The 17,183-nt window shown below is 41.5% G+C and overlaps 2 protein-coding genes across 2 annotated transcripts in view; both read left to right on the plus strand.

Annotated features, from left to right (window-relative positions):
• Nucleotides 1–739: 739 nt before the first annotated feature.
• LOC120870372 (olfactory receptor 1F12) lies at nt 740–1,681 on the plus strand. Its single transcript, XM_040250031.1, has one exon. The coding sequence runs from the start codon at nt 740–742 to the stop codon at nt 1,679–1,681; it is 942 nt and encodes a 313-aa protein (XP_040105965.1).
• Nucleotides 1,682–6,866: 5,185 nt separating this feature from the next.
• The window catches only part of LOC120870274, a 69,031-nt gene continuing 58,714 nt past the window's right edge, over nt 6,867–17,183 (plus strand). Inside the window, 3 exon segments of the mRNA XM_040249894.1 lie at nt 6,867–6,945; nt 13,981–14,463; nt 14,988–15,126. Of these exon segments, the coding sequence (XP_040105828.1) occupies nt 14,053–14,463; nt 14,988–15,126 (550 nt within the window). The 5' untranslated portion in view covers nt 6,867–6,945; nt 13,981–14,052.

The raw sequence follows: 17,183 nt of genomic DNA on the forward strand, positions 1-17,183 counted from the left end.
AAAACCTGTAAAATATTCATCATTTAAATCTCCATGTTTGACATGGAGTCCTTTAGTGTGTCAGACTCACAGATATGTTCCAACACACAGCTGACAGGCAGCCACACAAAACAGTTGGTATCAACATGGAAAGTAGGAAGAGAGTCTTTGCCTACTGTGGGGAGATATACAGAGATCCTCTGAAACCTCAGAGGAGGAAACATTCCAGTAAGTAAATCAACTGAAGAAATCGATGGTCATGCCCTAAGGTCCACTGACCTTGGGCTTCCCACGTGGCTCAGACGGTAAAGAATCTGCCTGCAATTGAAGACATGAGTTCAATCCCTGGGTTGGGAAGATACCCTGGAGAAGGGAATGGCAACCCAGTCCAGTATTCTTGCCTGTAGAAATCCATGGACAAAGAAGCCTGGCAGGCCACAGTCCATGAGGTCACAAAGAGTTGGACATGACTGTGACTAACACAACTGAGGCTTGGTAGAGAGCATCAGAGAGGAAATAGGATGGCCTAAAGAGAAAATATTTAGTAAATGAGACAAGACTAGGTGAGTATGCAAAAAATGAGAAGGAAACTTTTTTTTTTTTTCTGTCAAAAATATTTCATCCTCCAGGACTTCCCTGGTGGTCCAGTTGCAGGGGGCGCAGGTTTGATCTCTGTCGGGGAAGTCCACTTGCCACAAGTTGCAGCCAAAAAAAAAAAAAAAAAGTCATCCTCTGGTCTTCATGAAGAGACATTCAAGTAATGGAAAGGCAAAACCAAACCAGCATCTCTGAATTTCTCCTCCTGGGTTTCTCAAGTTGGCCAGAGCAACAAGAGCTGCTTTTTGCACTTTTCCTGTGTCTTTACTTAGCAGGGCTGTTTGGAAACATACTCATTTTGCTGGCCATTTCCTCAGACCATCGCCTCCACGCTCCCATGTATTTCTTCCTCGCCAATTTGTCTGTGGTGGACCTCTGCCTTCCTTCATCTACAGTACCCAAGATGCTCCTGGACATCCAAACACAGACTCAGTCCATCTCCTATCCTGGCTGCCTGGTTCAGATGTATTTTTGTATGATGTTTGCCAACATGGACAATTTCCTTCTCACAGTGATGGCCTATGACCGTTATGTGGCCATCTGTCACCCTTTGCATTACTCCACCATTATGACCCAGCACCTCTGCATCTCCCTCGTGGGTGGACCTTGGGTGATTGCCTTTTTGAACCCCCTCTTGCACACCCTTATGATGACCCATCTGCATTTCTGCTCTAACAATGTCATCCACCATTTCTTCTGTGATATCAATGCTCTCCTCCCTCTATCCTGTTCTGACACCAGTCTTAATCAGTTCTTGGTTCTTGCTGTGGTGGGGCTAATCTTTGTGGTACCCTCAGTGTGTATCCTGGCATCCTACAGCCTCATTATCTCTGCTGTGATGAAAATTCCTTCTGTTAAAGGAAAATTCAAGGTGTTCTCCACCTGTGGATCTCACCTTGCCTTGGTCATTCTTTTCTATGGAGCAATCACAGGGGTCTATATGAGTTCCTCATCTAACAATTCAACCGAAAAAGACACAGCAGCATCAATAATTTTCATGGTCATAGTCCCTGTGGTCAATCCCTTCATTTACAGTCTAAGGAACAATGAGCTAAAGCGGGCTTTAAAGGAGATTTTAAGCCAGAGCAAAATCTTCTCCCAGTGATTCACTCTGGCTGAGTTCAATAGGCGGTAAATCCTAATGAGATCATTATTTTCAATCTCATCATAATTGAAAAGCTGTGACAAAATACCTACTTTTGCTTTATTGACTATGCCAAAGACTGACTGTGTGGATCACAACAAACTGTGGAAAATTCTTCAAGAGATGAGAATAACAGACCACCTGACCTGCATCCTGAGAAATCTGTGTGCAGGTCAAGAAGCAACAGTTAGAACTGGACATGGAACAATAAACTGGTTCCAAATCGGGAAAGGAGTACATCAAGGCTGTATATTGTCAGCTTGCTTATTTAACTTATACGAAGAGTATATCATGCAAAATGCTGGGCCGGATGAAGCACAAGCTGGAATCAAGATTGCTGGGAGAAATATCAATAACCTCAGATATGCAGATGACACCACCCTTATGGCAGAAAGTGAAGAAGAACTAAAGAGCCTCTTGATGAAAGTGGAAGAGAAGAGTGAAAAAGTTGGCTTAAAACCCAACATTCAGAAAACTAAGATCATGGCATCTGGTCCCATCACTGCATGGCAAATAGATGGGGAAAGAGTGGAAACAGTGACAGACTATTTTGGGGAGCTCCAAAATCACTGCAGATGGTGACTGCATCCATGAAATTAAAAGATGCTTGCTCCTTGGAAGAAAAGTTATGACCAACCTAGATGGCATATTAAAAAGCAGAGACATTACCAACAAAGGTCCATCTAGTCAAAGCTATGGCTTTTCCAGTAGTCATGTATGGATGTGAGAGTTGGACTATAAAAAAAGCTGAGCACTGAAGAATTGATGCTTTTACACTGTGGTGTTGGAGAAGACTCTTGAGGGTCCCTTGGACTGCAAGGAGAGCCAACCTGTCAATCCTAGAGGAAATCAGTCCTGAATATTCACTGGAAGGACTGATGCTGAAGCTGAAACTCCCAATACTTTGGCCACCTGATGCAAAGAGGAGAAGGCAATGGCACCCTACTCCAGTACTCTTGCTTGGAAAATCCCAGGGATGGAGGAGTCTGGTAGGCTGCAGTCCATGGGGTCGTTAAGAGTCGGACACGACTGAGCGACTTCACTTTCACTTTTCACTTTCATGCATTGGAGAAGGAAATGGCAACCCACTCCAGTGTTCTTGCCTGGAGAATCCCGGGGACGGGGGAGCCTGGTGAGCTGCTGTCTATGGGGTCACACAGAGTGGGACACCACTGAAGTGACTTAGCAAGATGCAAAGAACTGACTCATTTGAAAAGACCCTGATGCTGGGAAAGATTGATGGAAGGAGGAAAAGGAGTCGACAGAGGATGAGATGTTTGGATGGCATCACTGATGCAATGGACATGAGTTTGAGGAGGATCCGGGAGTTGGTGATGGACAGGGAAGCCTGGTGTACTGAAGTCCATGGGATTGCAAAGAGTCAGACACAACTGAGCGACTGAACTGAACTACAAAATACCTAATTAAACTTGACACCGAACTCACTTTGCTACAAACTCTAGGAATGACATGATCATAGGACTAATCCACTTGAGTTCCCTAAGATATGAATAATGTGGACAAATATTTAAGTCTCTGAAAATCACAATACAAATATGCAATCAGCATTAAAATGCATCATTAAGACATCCCATATGGCTAGGATTAATGCAGGAATATGGGGAAAACATAAAAGATAATTTCCCTAGGACTGCCCTAGAGTAGACAGGAATAGGTAATTACATTGTCATTCATGAAAAACAGTAGAGAATAAATGGGCTATGTAATGAAATTTTCAAACCATGACTACAAGTCGAGGTAAGAAAAACAAAGATATTAGTAAAGGCTTAAGAGGTCAAGTAAGGCTTCAGTGAAAAGACAGTACTTTAATCTGGGTCTTAACCACAGAGGAGTTTTACAAAGGAATAATGAAAATATTCAAAATATATGAGGAAGAAGTTTAGGTAAGGAGGATCACGGTGTGTATGAGCAAATGTATTGAATAAATTAACGTTAATGTAGTGAAGGGTTCATATTGGGATTGGTGAGAATGGGGGATGGATTATTTCTCACCCCAATGTTTTATTCATGTTTTACAGCTATATTGCATACATTTCCTATAATCAGTCTTTATTCCTTTGTGTTAAAAATAAGATTTATATCTGTTGTCTATGTGTATACCTATATAGCTTCATGATGCTCTACAAAAAATTACCTGGGAGGCTATTAATAAATTTAAATTTTAAAATTTTGTGTGGTTATTTACTCTGCGATATGCATAGAGTTGCCTATATGAGTAGACCCTGCCAGCAATAGAAAGCATATGCCCTTGTTAATTTTGATTTTAAAATATATCTGATTTAACATTTTCTGTGTCCATAATGTTCCCCAAAGCCCTGCATTGTTCCATAGGCCATAAGTCCCATATTTTAAGTCATACCATCAAAAATATTTCCTCAAAGCTGGTTTTTAAAAATGTTCAATCATTTTTTATGATGTGATTGCTGAGAGACAGAAATAAAGATAAAAAGATAAAGATGAGATAAAGATACAGGTTTTTTTCTTAAAAGACATCCTGCTATAAACATGTATTTACTTATGATAAGAAGACCTTCTACAAATTACCTTTGTGGTTTTTACTCTTTTATGATGAGAGAGAGATCAGAAAAATTTGTTGGAGCATGTAAAGATCAGTGCAAATAACACTGGTGCAAAGACAGAAGCAACAGCAAAAATCAACTAGTTCACAATTCCCTGTCTCTTGAGAGATCTTTGTGAGTACCAGATATATTAGTTGCAAATAAGAAATCAATTATTCTTAATTAAACAGAAAGCTTAATGGAAAAGTATTGTTCATTATGAACTCATCAGGAATTCATAAAATTGCTGGAAGGGTTGGAGAAGCAGACTATCGTTATAGGAAACTGAAAGAAATGGAAACATATGCTCTTGGATTGAAAGAATATTATTAAAATGGTCACACTACCCAAAGCAATCTACGGATTTAATGTGATCCCTATCAAATTACCCATGACATTTTTCATATAAATAGAACAAATAATCCTAAAATGTATAGACAGTCATACATAAAAGACCCGGAAGTGCCAAAGCAATGCTGAGAAAAAGAACAAAGCTGGAGGAATAACCCTCTCAGACTTCAGAAAAAACTACAAAGCTGCAGAAATCAAAAGAGTGTGGTATTGGCACAAAAAACATGAGGATGTGGAGAAAACAAAACCTTTGTACACTGTTGGTGGTGTAAATATAAACTGGTGCAGGCACTGTGGGAAAGAGTATGGAGGCATCTCAAAAATCTAAAAATTGCCATATGACCTAGTAATTCCACTCCTGGATTTATATATAAACAAATCAAAAAAACACTAATTAGAAAAGATACACGCACCTCAATATTCATAGCAGCATTATTTATAATTGCCAAGATGTGGAAGCAACCTAAGTGCACATCAATAGATAAATATATAAAGACTATATAAATACAATGGAATACTACTCAACCATAGAAAAGAATGAAATTTTTTTATCATTTGCAGCAAGGTAGATAGACTTGGAGAAAACTATGCTAGCAAAATAAGTCAGACAGAGAAAGATAATATATCTCTTTTATCAGAGAAAGATAATATATAATATGTATATGCAAAATATACATCTGTATATATCACACATGTAAAATCTAAAAAATAAAACAAACTTGTTAGTAATAGCCACGCATTCTGGGAAACAAACTCACTCAGAGGACAATGCAGATAGTGGAGTGCAGTTTATTACACCGGGGGGCCCAAGGCAGAGTCTCCTCTTAGCCAAGGACCCCGAACAGCATTTGTGAAAATCTTTTATACCCCATGTGTACGTGTCCGAACCCACCACCCCAATATCCTTGAGACTTACATAAAACAAAGGAAGGGTAAATACAATCACAATAACCCCATCATTCATGTGTTATGTGTTCAAACAGTTAATAATCAATAAGACTTTACGACCTGTCTGGAAGCAGGGGTGATTATGTTTTCTCTTAATCAATGAGTAACCTGGATGTGATCTTCAAGATTCCCCTGTCCAGAGGTGGTCTTATTCTTCTATTGTAGTTTCCATAGGCACTAAGCACAGAGTTCCGAGTCCATTGGAGAGGTGGTCGAGCATGAACAGCATGAACAGGCCTAAGATGGAGTCCAGCTCTGTCTGTTTCCTCCTTCAGTATAACAAAAAGAAATAGACTCACAGATATAGAGAACAAACTAGTGATTACCAGTAGGGAGAAGGGAGGGAGAGGAGCAAGTTAGGGGTAGGGAACTAACAGGTAGATACTACTATATATAAAATAAATAAGCTACAAGGATATATTGTATAGAACAGGGAATATACTCATAACAACAGAATATTTTAAAGTGGAGTATAACCTTTAAAAATTTGAAATATGATGTTGTACATGAGACATATTATATTGTAAATCAACTATATATCTCAATTTTAAAATGTTTAATAACTAACTAACTAAACAAGAGATGATAGTAGAAGGTCCACGTGATGGAGAAATGATATTCTGATTTAAATATATATATGTGAAGAAGGCTGAGCGCCGAAGAATTGATGCTTTTGAACTGTGGTGTTGGAGAAGACTCTCGAGAGTCCCTTGGACTGCAAGGAGATCCAACCAGTCCATTCTGAAGATCAGCCCTGGGATTTCTTTGGAAGCAATGATGTTAAAGCTCAAACTCCAGTAGTTTGGCCACCTCATGGTAAGAGTTGACTCATTGGAAAAGACTCTGATGCTGGGAAAGATTGAGGGCAGAAGGAGAAGGGGACGACAGAGGATGAGATGGTTGGATGCCATCACCGACTCAAAGGACATGGGTTTGGGTAGACTCCGGCAGTTGGGGATGGACAGGGAGGCCTGGCGTGCTGCGATTCATGGGGTCGCAAAGAATCGGACACGACTGAGCAACTGAACTGAACTGAAATGAGACTGAAATGGGCCCACTAAAAAGTTAAGGATGAGGCTCACATGAGATGTAAAGGCAAGCTTACTGCTACAGAGAGGAGAAAAAACGTCTCCTCCACGCTCCGAGAACTCCAAGACTGGCGAAGACGCCTGGGAAATAGAGTCCAAGACCCTGAGGATACCCGAAGGCTTCTGGGAAGTGCAGTCCAAAGTCAGCCCGTCTCCTTCTGCGCAGCCTCAAAAGTCTCTGTGAAAGGAAGCCTTGAGAAGTCGTGCAGCGCCGTCCTATCACCGGAAGTGTCCGATCGGAACCAGCCCTGTGGGAGAGGTGAGTCCGGGTCTGGGGACCCAGGTGTCCGGTCCTTTGTCTCCTTTAAACACCCAGTCTCTATCATGTTCCCTTCGGGATTGCAACAGCCCTGTGACACTCTGGACCTGGGACCTTAGAGGAATCCCGAGGAAATGTGGACCGAGGTTTGGCGTTGGGAAAACGTTCGCGCCGGCCTGTATCTGGAATGGATAGGGGTTTCCACAGTTACCCCGCCGCGTGTGACGTCATCGTTGAGCGCTGAGAGGGCGTGGTTTGGGGGACTGCGGGCCTTCGGCTGGCTGAGATTGTAGGGTCACTGGGAAAAGAACGAGGCGGGGAAAGGTGGCATCTGTCTCGGGTCGACTGCGTTCTGCCAGAAGAAACTGTCCCAGGGTCCGCCCCAGACTCCTTCACACAGTAAATATTTAGTATTTCCTGTGTACTGGGGATGCCTAGAAACTAATATTGAAACGAGTATCGCGTTCTAGAATGAGAGACCAGACAGCAAAGCAGGCAAGTTAGTTGGAAGACCAGAAAGTGCCTCAGTGTGAGAAACATAAGGTGCTGTGAGACCCTTCGTCGTCACGCACTATGAATCCCCTGTTCCACTCTGACCTCTCCTGGAGGGATAGCCCCCCACGCCTCATACTTCTACCTCATCGTACACACCTGGAAGCTACCCACCCACCAAGAACCTACTCATCCAAAAGGAAACCTCCACTTTACCAGTTCTCCAACATAACTAATTACTCCTTACTCTCTTTACCAAACCTCCAATGTCACTAATTACTCCTTACTCTGTGGTGATATTTGTTTACATATTTGCTTAGCTCCTCTCGGCCGCCACCCCTGACCTCCAACGTGGGGTAGCTCCCATCTATTTCTTTATTGACTATGCCAAAGCCTTTGACTGTATGGATCACAATAAACTGGAAAATTCTGAAAGAGATGGGAATACCAGACCACCTGACCTGCCTCTTGAGAAACCTATATGCAGATCAGGAAGCAACAGTTCAGTTCAGTTCATTTCAGTTGCTCAGTCGTATCCGACTCTTTGCGACCCCATGAATCGCAGCACAACAGGCCTCCCTGTCCATCACCGCCTCCCTGTCCATCACCAACTCCTGGAGTTCACTCAAACTCACGTCCATCGAGTCGGTGATGCCATCTAGCCATCTCATCCTCTGTCGTCCCCTTTCCTCCCGCCTTCAATCCTTCCCAGCATCAGAGTCTTTTCCAATGAGTCAACTCTTCCCATGAGGTGGCCAAAAGTATTGGAGTTTCAGCTTTAGCATCATTCCTTCCAAAGAACACCCAGGACTGATCTCCTTTAGAATGGACTGGTTGGACATGGAACAACAGACTGGTTCCAAATAGGAAAAGGAGTACGTCAAGGCTGTATATTGTCACCCTGCTTATTTAACTTATATGCAGAGTACAACTGGGCTGGAAGAAGCACAACTGGAATCAAGATTGCTGGGAGAAATATCAGTAACCTCAGATATGCAGATGACACCACCCTTAAGGCAGAAAGTGAAGAGGAACTAAAAAGCCTCTTGATGAAAGTGAAAGTGGAGAGTGAAAAAGCTGGCTTAAAGATCACATTCAGAAAACGAAGATCATGGCATCTGGTCCCATCACTTCATGGGAAATAGATGGGGAAACAGTGGAAACAATGTCAGACTTTATTTTCTGGACTCCAAAATCACTGCAGATGCTGACTGCAGCCATGAAATTAAAAGACACTTACTCCTTGGAGGGAAAATTATGACCAGCCTAGATAGCATATTGAAAAGAAAGCAGAGACATTACTTAGCCAACAAAGGTCCGTCTAGTCAAGGCTATGGTTTTTCCAGTGGTCATGTATGGATGTGAGAGTTGGACTGTGAAGAAAGCTGAGCGCCGAAGAATTGATGCTTTTGAACTGTGGTGTGGAAAAGACTCTCGAGAGTCCCTTGGACTGCAAGGAGATCAGTCCTGGGTGTTCTTTGGAAGGAATGATGCTAAAGCTGAAACTCCAATACTTTGGCCACCTCATGGGAAGAGTTGACTCATTGGAAAAGACTCTGATGCTGGGAGGGATTGAAGGCAGGAGGAAAGGGGATGACAGAGGATGAGATGTCTGGATGGCATCACAAACTCGATGGCCATGAGTTTTGATGAACTCCAGGAGTTGGTGATGGACAGGGAGGCCTGGCATGCTGCAATTCATGGGGTTGCAAAGAGTCGGACACGACTGAGTGACTGAACTGAATTGAACTTGCTTATAGTTTTATAACGCTAATCCTACACAGTGATGGTAAAGCCCATTTTTAGATGCCCAAAAAATGTTTACTAGTTTGAGGTTAAGACATTTGAAACCCAGCTTTAGGGAGAATATATCAAATCCTTGCAAATTAGACTATTTTTATCTAGAGTTGTGGGCTGTTTTAAGTGGATAAGAAGTGATTAAACATCTGAAGACAGAACTTTCAGCTATCCGAGGGGGTAACATATGTTGTAGAATGAGATAATGCCCATAAAGTATTAGGCCAGTTCAGTTCAGTTCAGTTGCTCAGTCGTGTCTGACTCTGCAACCCCATGAATTGCAGCACACCAGGCCTCCCTGTCCATCACCAATTCCCGGAGTTCACTCAGACTCATGTCCATTAAGTCAGTGATGCCATCCAGCCATCTCATCCTCTGTCATCCCCTTCTCCTGCCCCCAATCCCAGCATCAGGGTCTTTCCCAATGAGTCAACTCTTTGCATGAGGTGGCCAAAATATTGGAGTTTCAGCTTTAGCATCAGTCCTTCCAAAGAACACCCAGGACTGATCTCCCTTAGGGTGGACTGGTTCGACCTCCTTGTAGTCCAAGGGACTCTGAAGAGTCTTCTCCAACACCACATTTCAAAAGCATCAATTCTTTGGCGCTCAGCTTTCTTCACAGTCCAGCTCTCACATCCATACATGACCATTGAAAAAACCATAGCCTTCAGTAGATGGACCTTTGTTGGCAAAGTAATATCTCTGCTTTTGAATATGCTATCTAGGTTGGTCATAACTTTCCCTCCAAGGAGTAAGTGTCTTTTAATTTCATGGCTGCAGTCACCATCTGCAGTGATTTTGGAGTCCAGAAAAATAAAGTCAGCCCCTGTTTCCATTCTTTCCCCATCTATTTCCCATCAAGTGATGGGACCAGATGCCATGATCTTCGTTTTCTGAATGTGGAGCTTTAACCCAACTTTTTCGCTCTACACTTTCACTTTCATCAAGAGGCCTTTTTGTTCCTCTTCACTTTCTGCCATAAAGGTGGTGTCATCTGCATATCTCAGGTTATTGATATTTCTCCTGGCAATTAATTCCAGCTATGCTTCTTCCAGCTCAGTGTTTCTCATGATATACTCTGCATGTAAGTTAAATAAGCAGGGTGACAATATACAGCCTTGATGTACTCCTTTTCCTATTTGGAACCAGTCTGTTGTTCCATGTCCAGTTCTAACTGTTGCTTCCTGACCTGCATATAGGTTTCTCAAGAGGCAGGTCAGGTGGTCTGGTATTCCCATCTCTTTCAGAATCTTCCACAGTTTATTGTGATACACACAGTTAAAGGCTTTTGCATAGTCGATAAAGCAGAAATAAATGCTTTTCTGGAACTTTCTTGCTTTTTCGATGATCCAGCACTACCTGGTAAACAGTTAACACAACTGGAAAACATAACAAGAAGTTAAATTAGCTCTATATATCAAAAGAATGTCCCCATAAATTAGTAAGAATTGAGACATACATCATAGCTCCAACCACCACCGCCCCACTTTCCTCCTCTGTCACTGCTAAATTTTTACCTCATTTACACCCACTCAGACTCTTGTTTTCCAAGATTCATTCTGAGCCTGTGAGCTTCATTTCATACCCTCAAAGAATTATCCTCAATGTTTATGTTTAATTTCCCTTTCCATGGATCTTATCTAAACTTGTATTTCCATTCCTAACTTCTTTCCATTAAAATCTCTTAATATCTTTTGGAAATGTTTTTCTAAGTGGATGTCTCATTGGCATCTAAAATACGGAATATACAAAGTAATAGGAAACTCAAATTTCTTTATTTCCCCTCTTATCCAATAAATCAACAAAAGTGAGAACTTAAGAATAAATATAAATATTGCACGGTCCTTAACCTCATGGGGCTCAATCAAAACACATAGAAAATAATAGAAGATTATATTTGTTTTATCCACAGATGTTATGTGTTAGGAACCTAGAACTCAAAGTCAAGTTAATGAATTCTTTCTCAGAAGTATTAGAATTCTTAGTCACTCCAGTTACACCCTGTAAGCTGGTCTCACCATCAATCTGCCGTTCATTCACACTTTCTCAACTCTTTACTCTCCCTTCCTTTTTGCCTTTCTGGATCTTTCTTATCCTTTATTGTTCAGGTTAAGCCCCACCACCTGTAGGAAATATTTGCACACATACACACACATTCTCCCCCTACCTCAGAACTATTAAGCTATTCAGTGTCTCTACCATACAATCTGTTCAGTACTTCAGCTTTCAACATTTATCATTTTCAGTGTGTGTCATGTGAAGCAGGTTTTGTGATTGAAATGTTCCGTATCCATGTGTATTTTGTGTCATTTCTTTCCAACTCTTTGGCAAACTCCTTGGAAGCTCAAACACTGTTTTTTAAATTCCTTATATCTGTACATCAGAATACAGAAAATCCAGGCATATCCCATATTAACTAGATCAGCATCACCATAGGCAGAAGGCCAAAGAATCTATTTCTAACAAAGTTCTCACATGACAGGCAGTGAGCCCAATTCTGAATTCAGACTTTCTTAGAAATCACTGCCATATAACTTCTAGCCCAATGCTTTGCCATGTTGAGGTTTTAATAAAGTATATGTTTGTGCAACAATCAGTAGTCAGCTTGGTGAAATGTTTAGTAGAAGGACCCCTGAAAGATGGATATTTGCCTTTCACTAGGGCTTCACTTCTGAATTACTTTATTCAGTTTTTCAGTTCAGATGCCAAACAGACCATTCCCAAGTGCTGCTAAGACTTGAGGAACTGATATCTAACAATAAGATTCACAAATAATCTCAGATTGATAAGCAGGTCTTGGTGCAGTTTATTATGCTTTATTGGTAATCTAATAGGCCTCAATATCTAGGACATGGACTGAGCCATTAAACTCGGAAGGCAGAGAAAATTGTTGAGACAAAAGGAAACAGATTTATCTAAGATTTTGAGAGAAGAAGCTCATTACACTGAAATTGTTAACCTCAGCCTTTAAGGAAAGTTGCCTGATTTTTATTATTTAAGAGATGTCTTCGTAATCCTAGTTCAGTGTTCTGAATAATTATAACATTCTACGCCTGTGTTTTCCCCACACTTTGAGGACAGTTGCCTCTTTATGTTTCTGTCCTATTATGGTCCATCCTAGAGATGAACAATATATTTATCTCTACAAACAGTATTTATCAGGCCATTCTTCTCAGAAGCTTTCCCTGGCTCCCCAGTGCCTAAAAGATAAACTCTGAATTCATGAGCTTGACATTTGAAGCTTCTTTCAACAAAACCTTTGTCTCTATAATTTATTTATGCAAACCTACTGACATTTTGCCTTCCCACTTGTGTTCCTACCATTAACCAGTTGTTCAAGGTGTTCCTTGCTTGTAATTTCCTGTTTCTCTCTCTCCCAACATCCTAGTCAAATTCTATCCATTCATCAGAAGTTAGTTTTTTAATTAAGCTTTTCCTGACCATTGAAACCTACTGTGCTCTTTTCCATCCCCAGCTTATTGAGCACTTCTGTCATTTTTCTCTTTTTTGATGGTTATTTTTCTTTATGAGTAATATATAATTTAATTGCATGTGACAAAGTAACATTTATTATACGGAACAACAGAGTGGTTCCAAATAGGAAAAGGAGTACATCAAGACTGTATATTGTCATCCTCCTTATTTAATTTATATGCAGAGTACATCATGAGAAACGCTGGACTGGAAGAAACACAAGCTGGAATCAAGATTGCCGGGAGAAACATCAATAATCTCAGATATGCAGATGACACCACCCTTATGGCAGAAAGTGAAGAGGAACTAAAAAGACTCCTGATGAAAATGAAAGAGGAGAGTGAAAAAGTTGGCTTAAAGCTCAACATTCAGAAAACTAAGATCATGGCATCCAGTCCCGTCACTTCATGGGAAATAGATGGGGAAATAGTGGAAACAGTGTCAGACTTTATTTTTCTGGACTCCAAAATCACTGCAGATGGTGACTGCAGCCATGAAATTAAAAGACACTTACTCCTTGGAAGAAAAGTTATGACCAACCTAGATAGCATATTCAAAAGCAGAGACATTACTTTGCTGACTAAGGTCCGTCTAGTCAAGGCTATGGTTTTTCCAGTAGTCATGTATGGATGTGAGAGTTGGACTGTGAAGAAAGCTGAGCGCCGAAGAATTGATGCTTTTGAACTGTGGTGTTGGAGAAGACTCTTGAGAGTCCCTTGGACTGCAAGGGGATCCAACCAGTCCATTCTGAAGGAGATCAACCCTGGGATTTCTTTGGAAGGAATGATGCTAAAGCTGAAACTCCAGTACTTTGGCCACCTCATGTGAAGAGTTGACTCATTGGAAAAGACTTTGATGCTGGGAGGGATTGGGGGCAGGAGGAGAAGGGGACGACAGAGAATGAGATGGCTGGATGGCATCACGGACTCGATGGACATGAGTCTGAGTGAACTCCAGGAATTGGTGATGGACAGGGAGGCCTGGCGTGCTGCAATTCATGGGGTCGCAAAGAGTTGGACATGACTGAGCAACTGAACTGAACTATATTTATACTGTCTTATATTTAATGTCTGTAATTTAAGTTATCTTATTTTTAAAATTAAATTTTAAGCTGCTTTTAGGTGGAAATTATGTAACGGTTGTAAGGCCACTCAACAGGTATTTCAGTGCTTTTAAATGCCCAGCCAATTTTTGTATAACGGAGAATGACTGTTTCTATGATGTGATCTTTTGTCTTCCTGAACAGTAATAGTAATCTTTTTAATCCCTCAGGAGAGTTCTTAAAACTAAAAAAGGCTCTTCACAGAGCAGAAGTGGGATTCTGATAATACAGTTTATTTCAAGATGGCAACTGAATCAAAGAAAGCTGCAGCTCAGAACCTTCAGGAGGATGAAGGACTTCTGATAGTGAAGACGGAAGAGGAGGATTTTGTCTGGAGGCAGGGTGCTTGCTTACAGAGGAGTGATCCCCTCAGGCAGGAGCTCTGCCGGCGGTTGTTCCGGCAGTTCTGCTACCAGGATTCTCCCGGGCCCCGAGACGCACTGAGCCAGCTCCGGGAGCTCTGCTGTCAGTGGCTGAAGCCAGAAACCCAGACCAAGGAGCAGATCCTGGAGCTGCTAATTCTGGAACAGTTCCTGGCTATCTTGCCAGGGGATCTGCAGGCTTGGGTGCGTGAACATTACCCAGAGAGTGGAGAGGAAGCAGTGACCCTACTGGAAGATTTAGAGAGAGGCACTGATGAAGCTGTACTCCAGGTACAAAGAGGTTGGGGGATCTAAGACCTCCAGGATGGATGGAGTCCCACATAGGGAGAAAAGGACCTGAGATTGAATATCTAGTGAGCTTTGTGAAAAAGAAGTGAAAGTGAAGTTGCTCAGCTGTGTCCAACTCTTTGCGACCCCATGAACTGTAGCCTATCAGGCTCTTCTGTCCTTGGGGTTTTCCAGGCAAGGGTACTGGAGTGAGTTGCCATTTCCTTTCGCCAGGGGATCTTTCCAACCCAGGGATTGAACCTGGGTCTTCTGCATTGCAAGCAGACCCTTTCCCATCTGAGGCAGCAGGCTCCCAAAGTGAGCTTTGTAGGAACTCTTATTTAGTTTAGTGTGTATTTATGTCTCCTTCCCTCTCTGCTAGGTACTATGCTACCTTTTACAATTGAGGCAGAGTTAATTCTTCCTTCCCATTTTGTATAACTCTGGAAGATTCTCTTTCATTTGGGAAGATGTTTAATTCTAACTGGGATTCTCTCATAAGCCCAAATGAACTTTGTTTTTCTCAGATTCCAGTTTGTGGACATGGACAAGAACCATTCAGGAGAAAAGTGGCACCTCCTGGGCCAGCGCTTAGTGTCCAGTTCCAGCCAGTGGACACCACGGCCCTTCATGGTTCTTCAGAACCCCAGCTCCTACTGGACTGTGGTAAGGAGCAATACTCTATGTGGTGCATGTCCCTGAAGTACTGGGACAGTGAACCTCCCTTCTCAGACTATTCTTAGTAACTGTAGATGGTCCTTTCCTTTATTACTTAATAAGAAATAGAGAACTCTTTTCCTTTTGTGTCATTGGCCATCCAAAATAAGAGAGAGAGAACTTTGTTTTTTATCCAGAATGTCTCCTTTTTCATTTGTTCTTTTAGAATATTTCTAAAACATGAGATGTTTTCATCTTATGAGCTAATTAAAAGAGAGAAAATGAATGGATGGAGAAAATGTCAGAGAATGAAAAAAGAAGCAAAGTGAAAGAAACACATGCATAGAAATAAAACATGTTAATAGGGAAGCAGATATAATGATAGGAAAAAAGAGACAAATATGTGATAATACACTCAGAAATAGAATATAATTCACAGATACATAGAACAAGATCCATTTTATTGCCTTTTTATTTTACTTTTGGTTTCACAAAGCCCCCATGTTTTATAGAAAGTTGGCCATACTTGTGCTGACTACCTCCATAGAATCCTCTTTGCTGTTCTAAAACTCATTGTTTAAAAGGTTCAAGGACTCAGTATCACTTTAGGTGTATATGGTCCCAAAAATAAACCCAAGAATAAATTACAGTAATTTTTAAGATTACCCAGTTTCTGCTTTCTAGTTTGTTCTGGAAACATTTCCATCCATCTCATCTAAAGCTGTAAATTTTCCCATCCTAAGACCAGTACTGCCTAACCCCTTCTCCTATCCTAGCTTATTCTAGACAAAGGAAACCCTATAAAAAGAGGGGCAGCTTGAATTCCAGTTTAATATAGTTTAATATAGAGTCATGAGCACAGTATAGATTGATGAGCTAGAAGGTAGGATTTGTGAGGACTAGATCATAAATGAGTCTGAAGAGCTCAGATGTGTTGCAGAGGAGATTAGGATTTCTAAGTAGGGTATAAGAATGACAAGGTTTAATGACAATTAGTCTGGTGAGGGTATTTAGGATGACTAGGAAGAATAGCTCTGAGTGAAACAACAGGAGGCTGTTACAGCTATCTGAACAGGAAGTGGTGAGGTTCTGGAATAACAGAAATGTAAAGAAAGGGAGGTATATAGGGGACATTTAGCAGAAATGAAAGAATTTGATTATCCATGAAAGAGGAAGAAGAAATGGAAAGATGGATTGGATAATAGATGGATGGAGGTTTTCCCCACCACATAGACATACCTCAGAGTCTTTATAATTTTACTTTTCTCTCTGCATCTATGTCCTCATATACTTTTTTTAAAACGGTGCCTCCCTTTCACCCTCTAACAGTAGAAATATAGACCTAAAGTTCCCCAAGATCCTTCTCAGTCACACTTCATAGTTCTCTCTTCTTTGTTCCCCCCACCTCCATTCTTGCTGGTGATGATCCTCTTCCTAGTCTTCTCTATTGTTGTCTGCTCATCTCACATGTCTGTTTCCTCTCTCTGCCAACTACTGCATACATATACTTTTACCAGTTATTCTTTCTCTTCTATCCTCATCCATCACTCCTCTCATTTGAAAGGTCATGTTTTTAGAGTAACCAAATAATGGCTACTATGTAACTATGATTATTTGGCTACTATAATTATTGTACTATTATTATTGAGGGTTCTTGAGGCCGTTTGACCACCGTCTTCTGCAGTTGGTTGGCTTTGTGGATAAAGTCGCTATCTCTTTCCCCAACACGTCATCGCTGTATGGATTGACCTGTGCAGGACGGGAAGTAGGAGCTTGGACTTGATCACACACTTTAGCGACGCCCGTCAGGGCTTTGCTGCTAGAGGCCAGCAGGCAGGTTGCACAACTTTAGGGTAAGGCCCTCGCAGATGCGGGCACCACTTGTTCTGAGAATCTTCCCCTTCAAAATCCCCTGAAGCAGCACCAAATGCTTGCAGCAAGGAATCCACAGACTTCTAGGAACTGAAGAACTTGACCATCCAGTAGCATGAGTCGCCCTCAGTGGACTACAGAGAACACCCTCCCCCACACAGTTGGGGTTTTCCTCCACCAGGCCAGCCAATTTG

This window comes from Oryx dammah, unplaced genomic scaffold, assembly GCF_014754425.2.
Source record: "Oryx dammah isolate SB20612 unplaced genomic scaffold, SCBI_Odam_1.1 HiC_scaffold_11, whole genome shotgun sequence".
NCBI lineage: Eukaryota > Metazoa > Chordata > Mammalia > Artiodactyla > Bovidae > Oryx > Oryx dammah.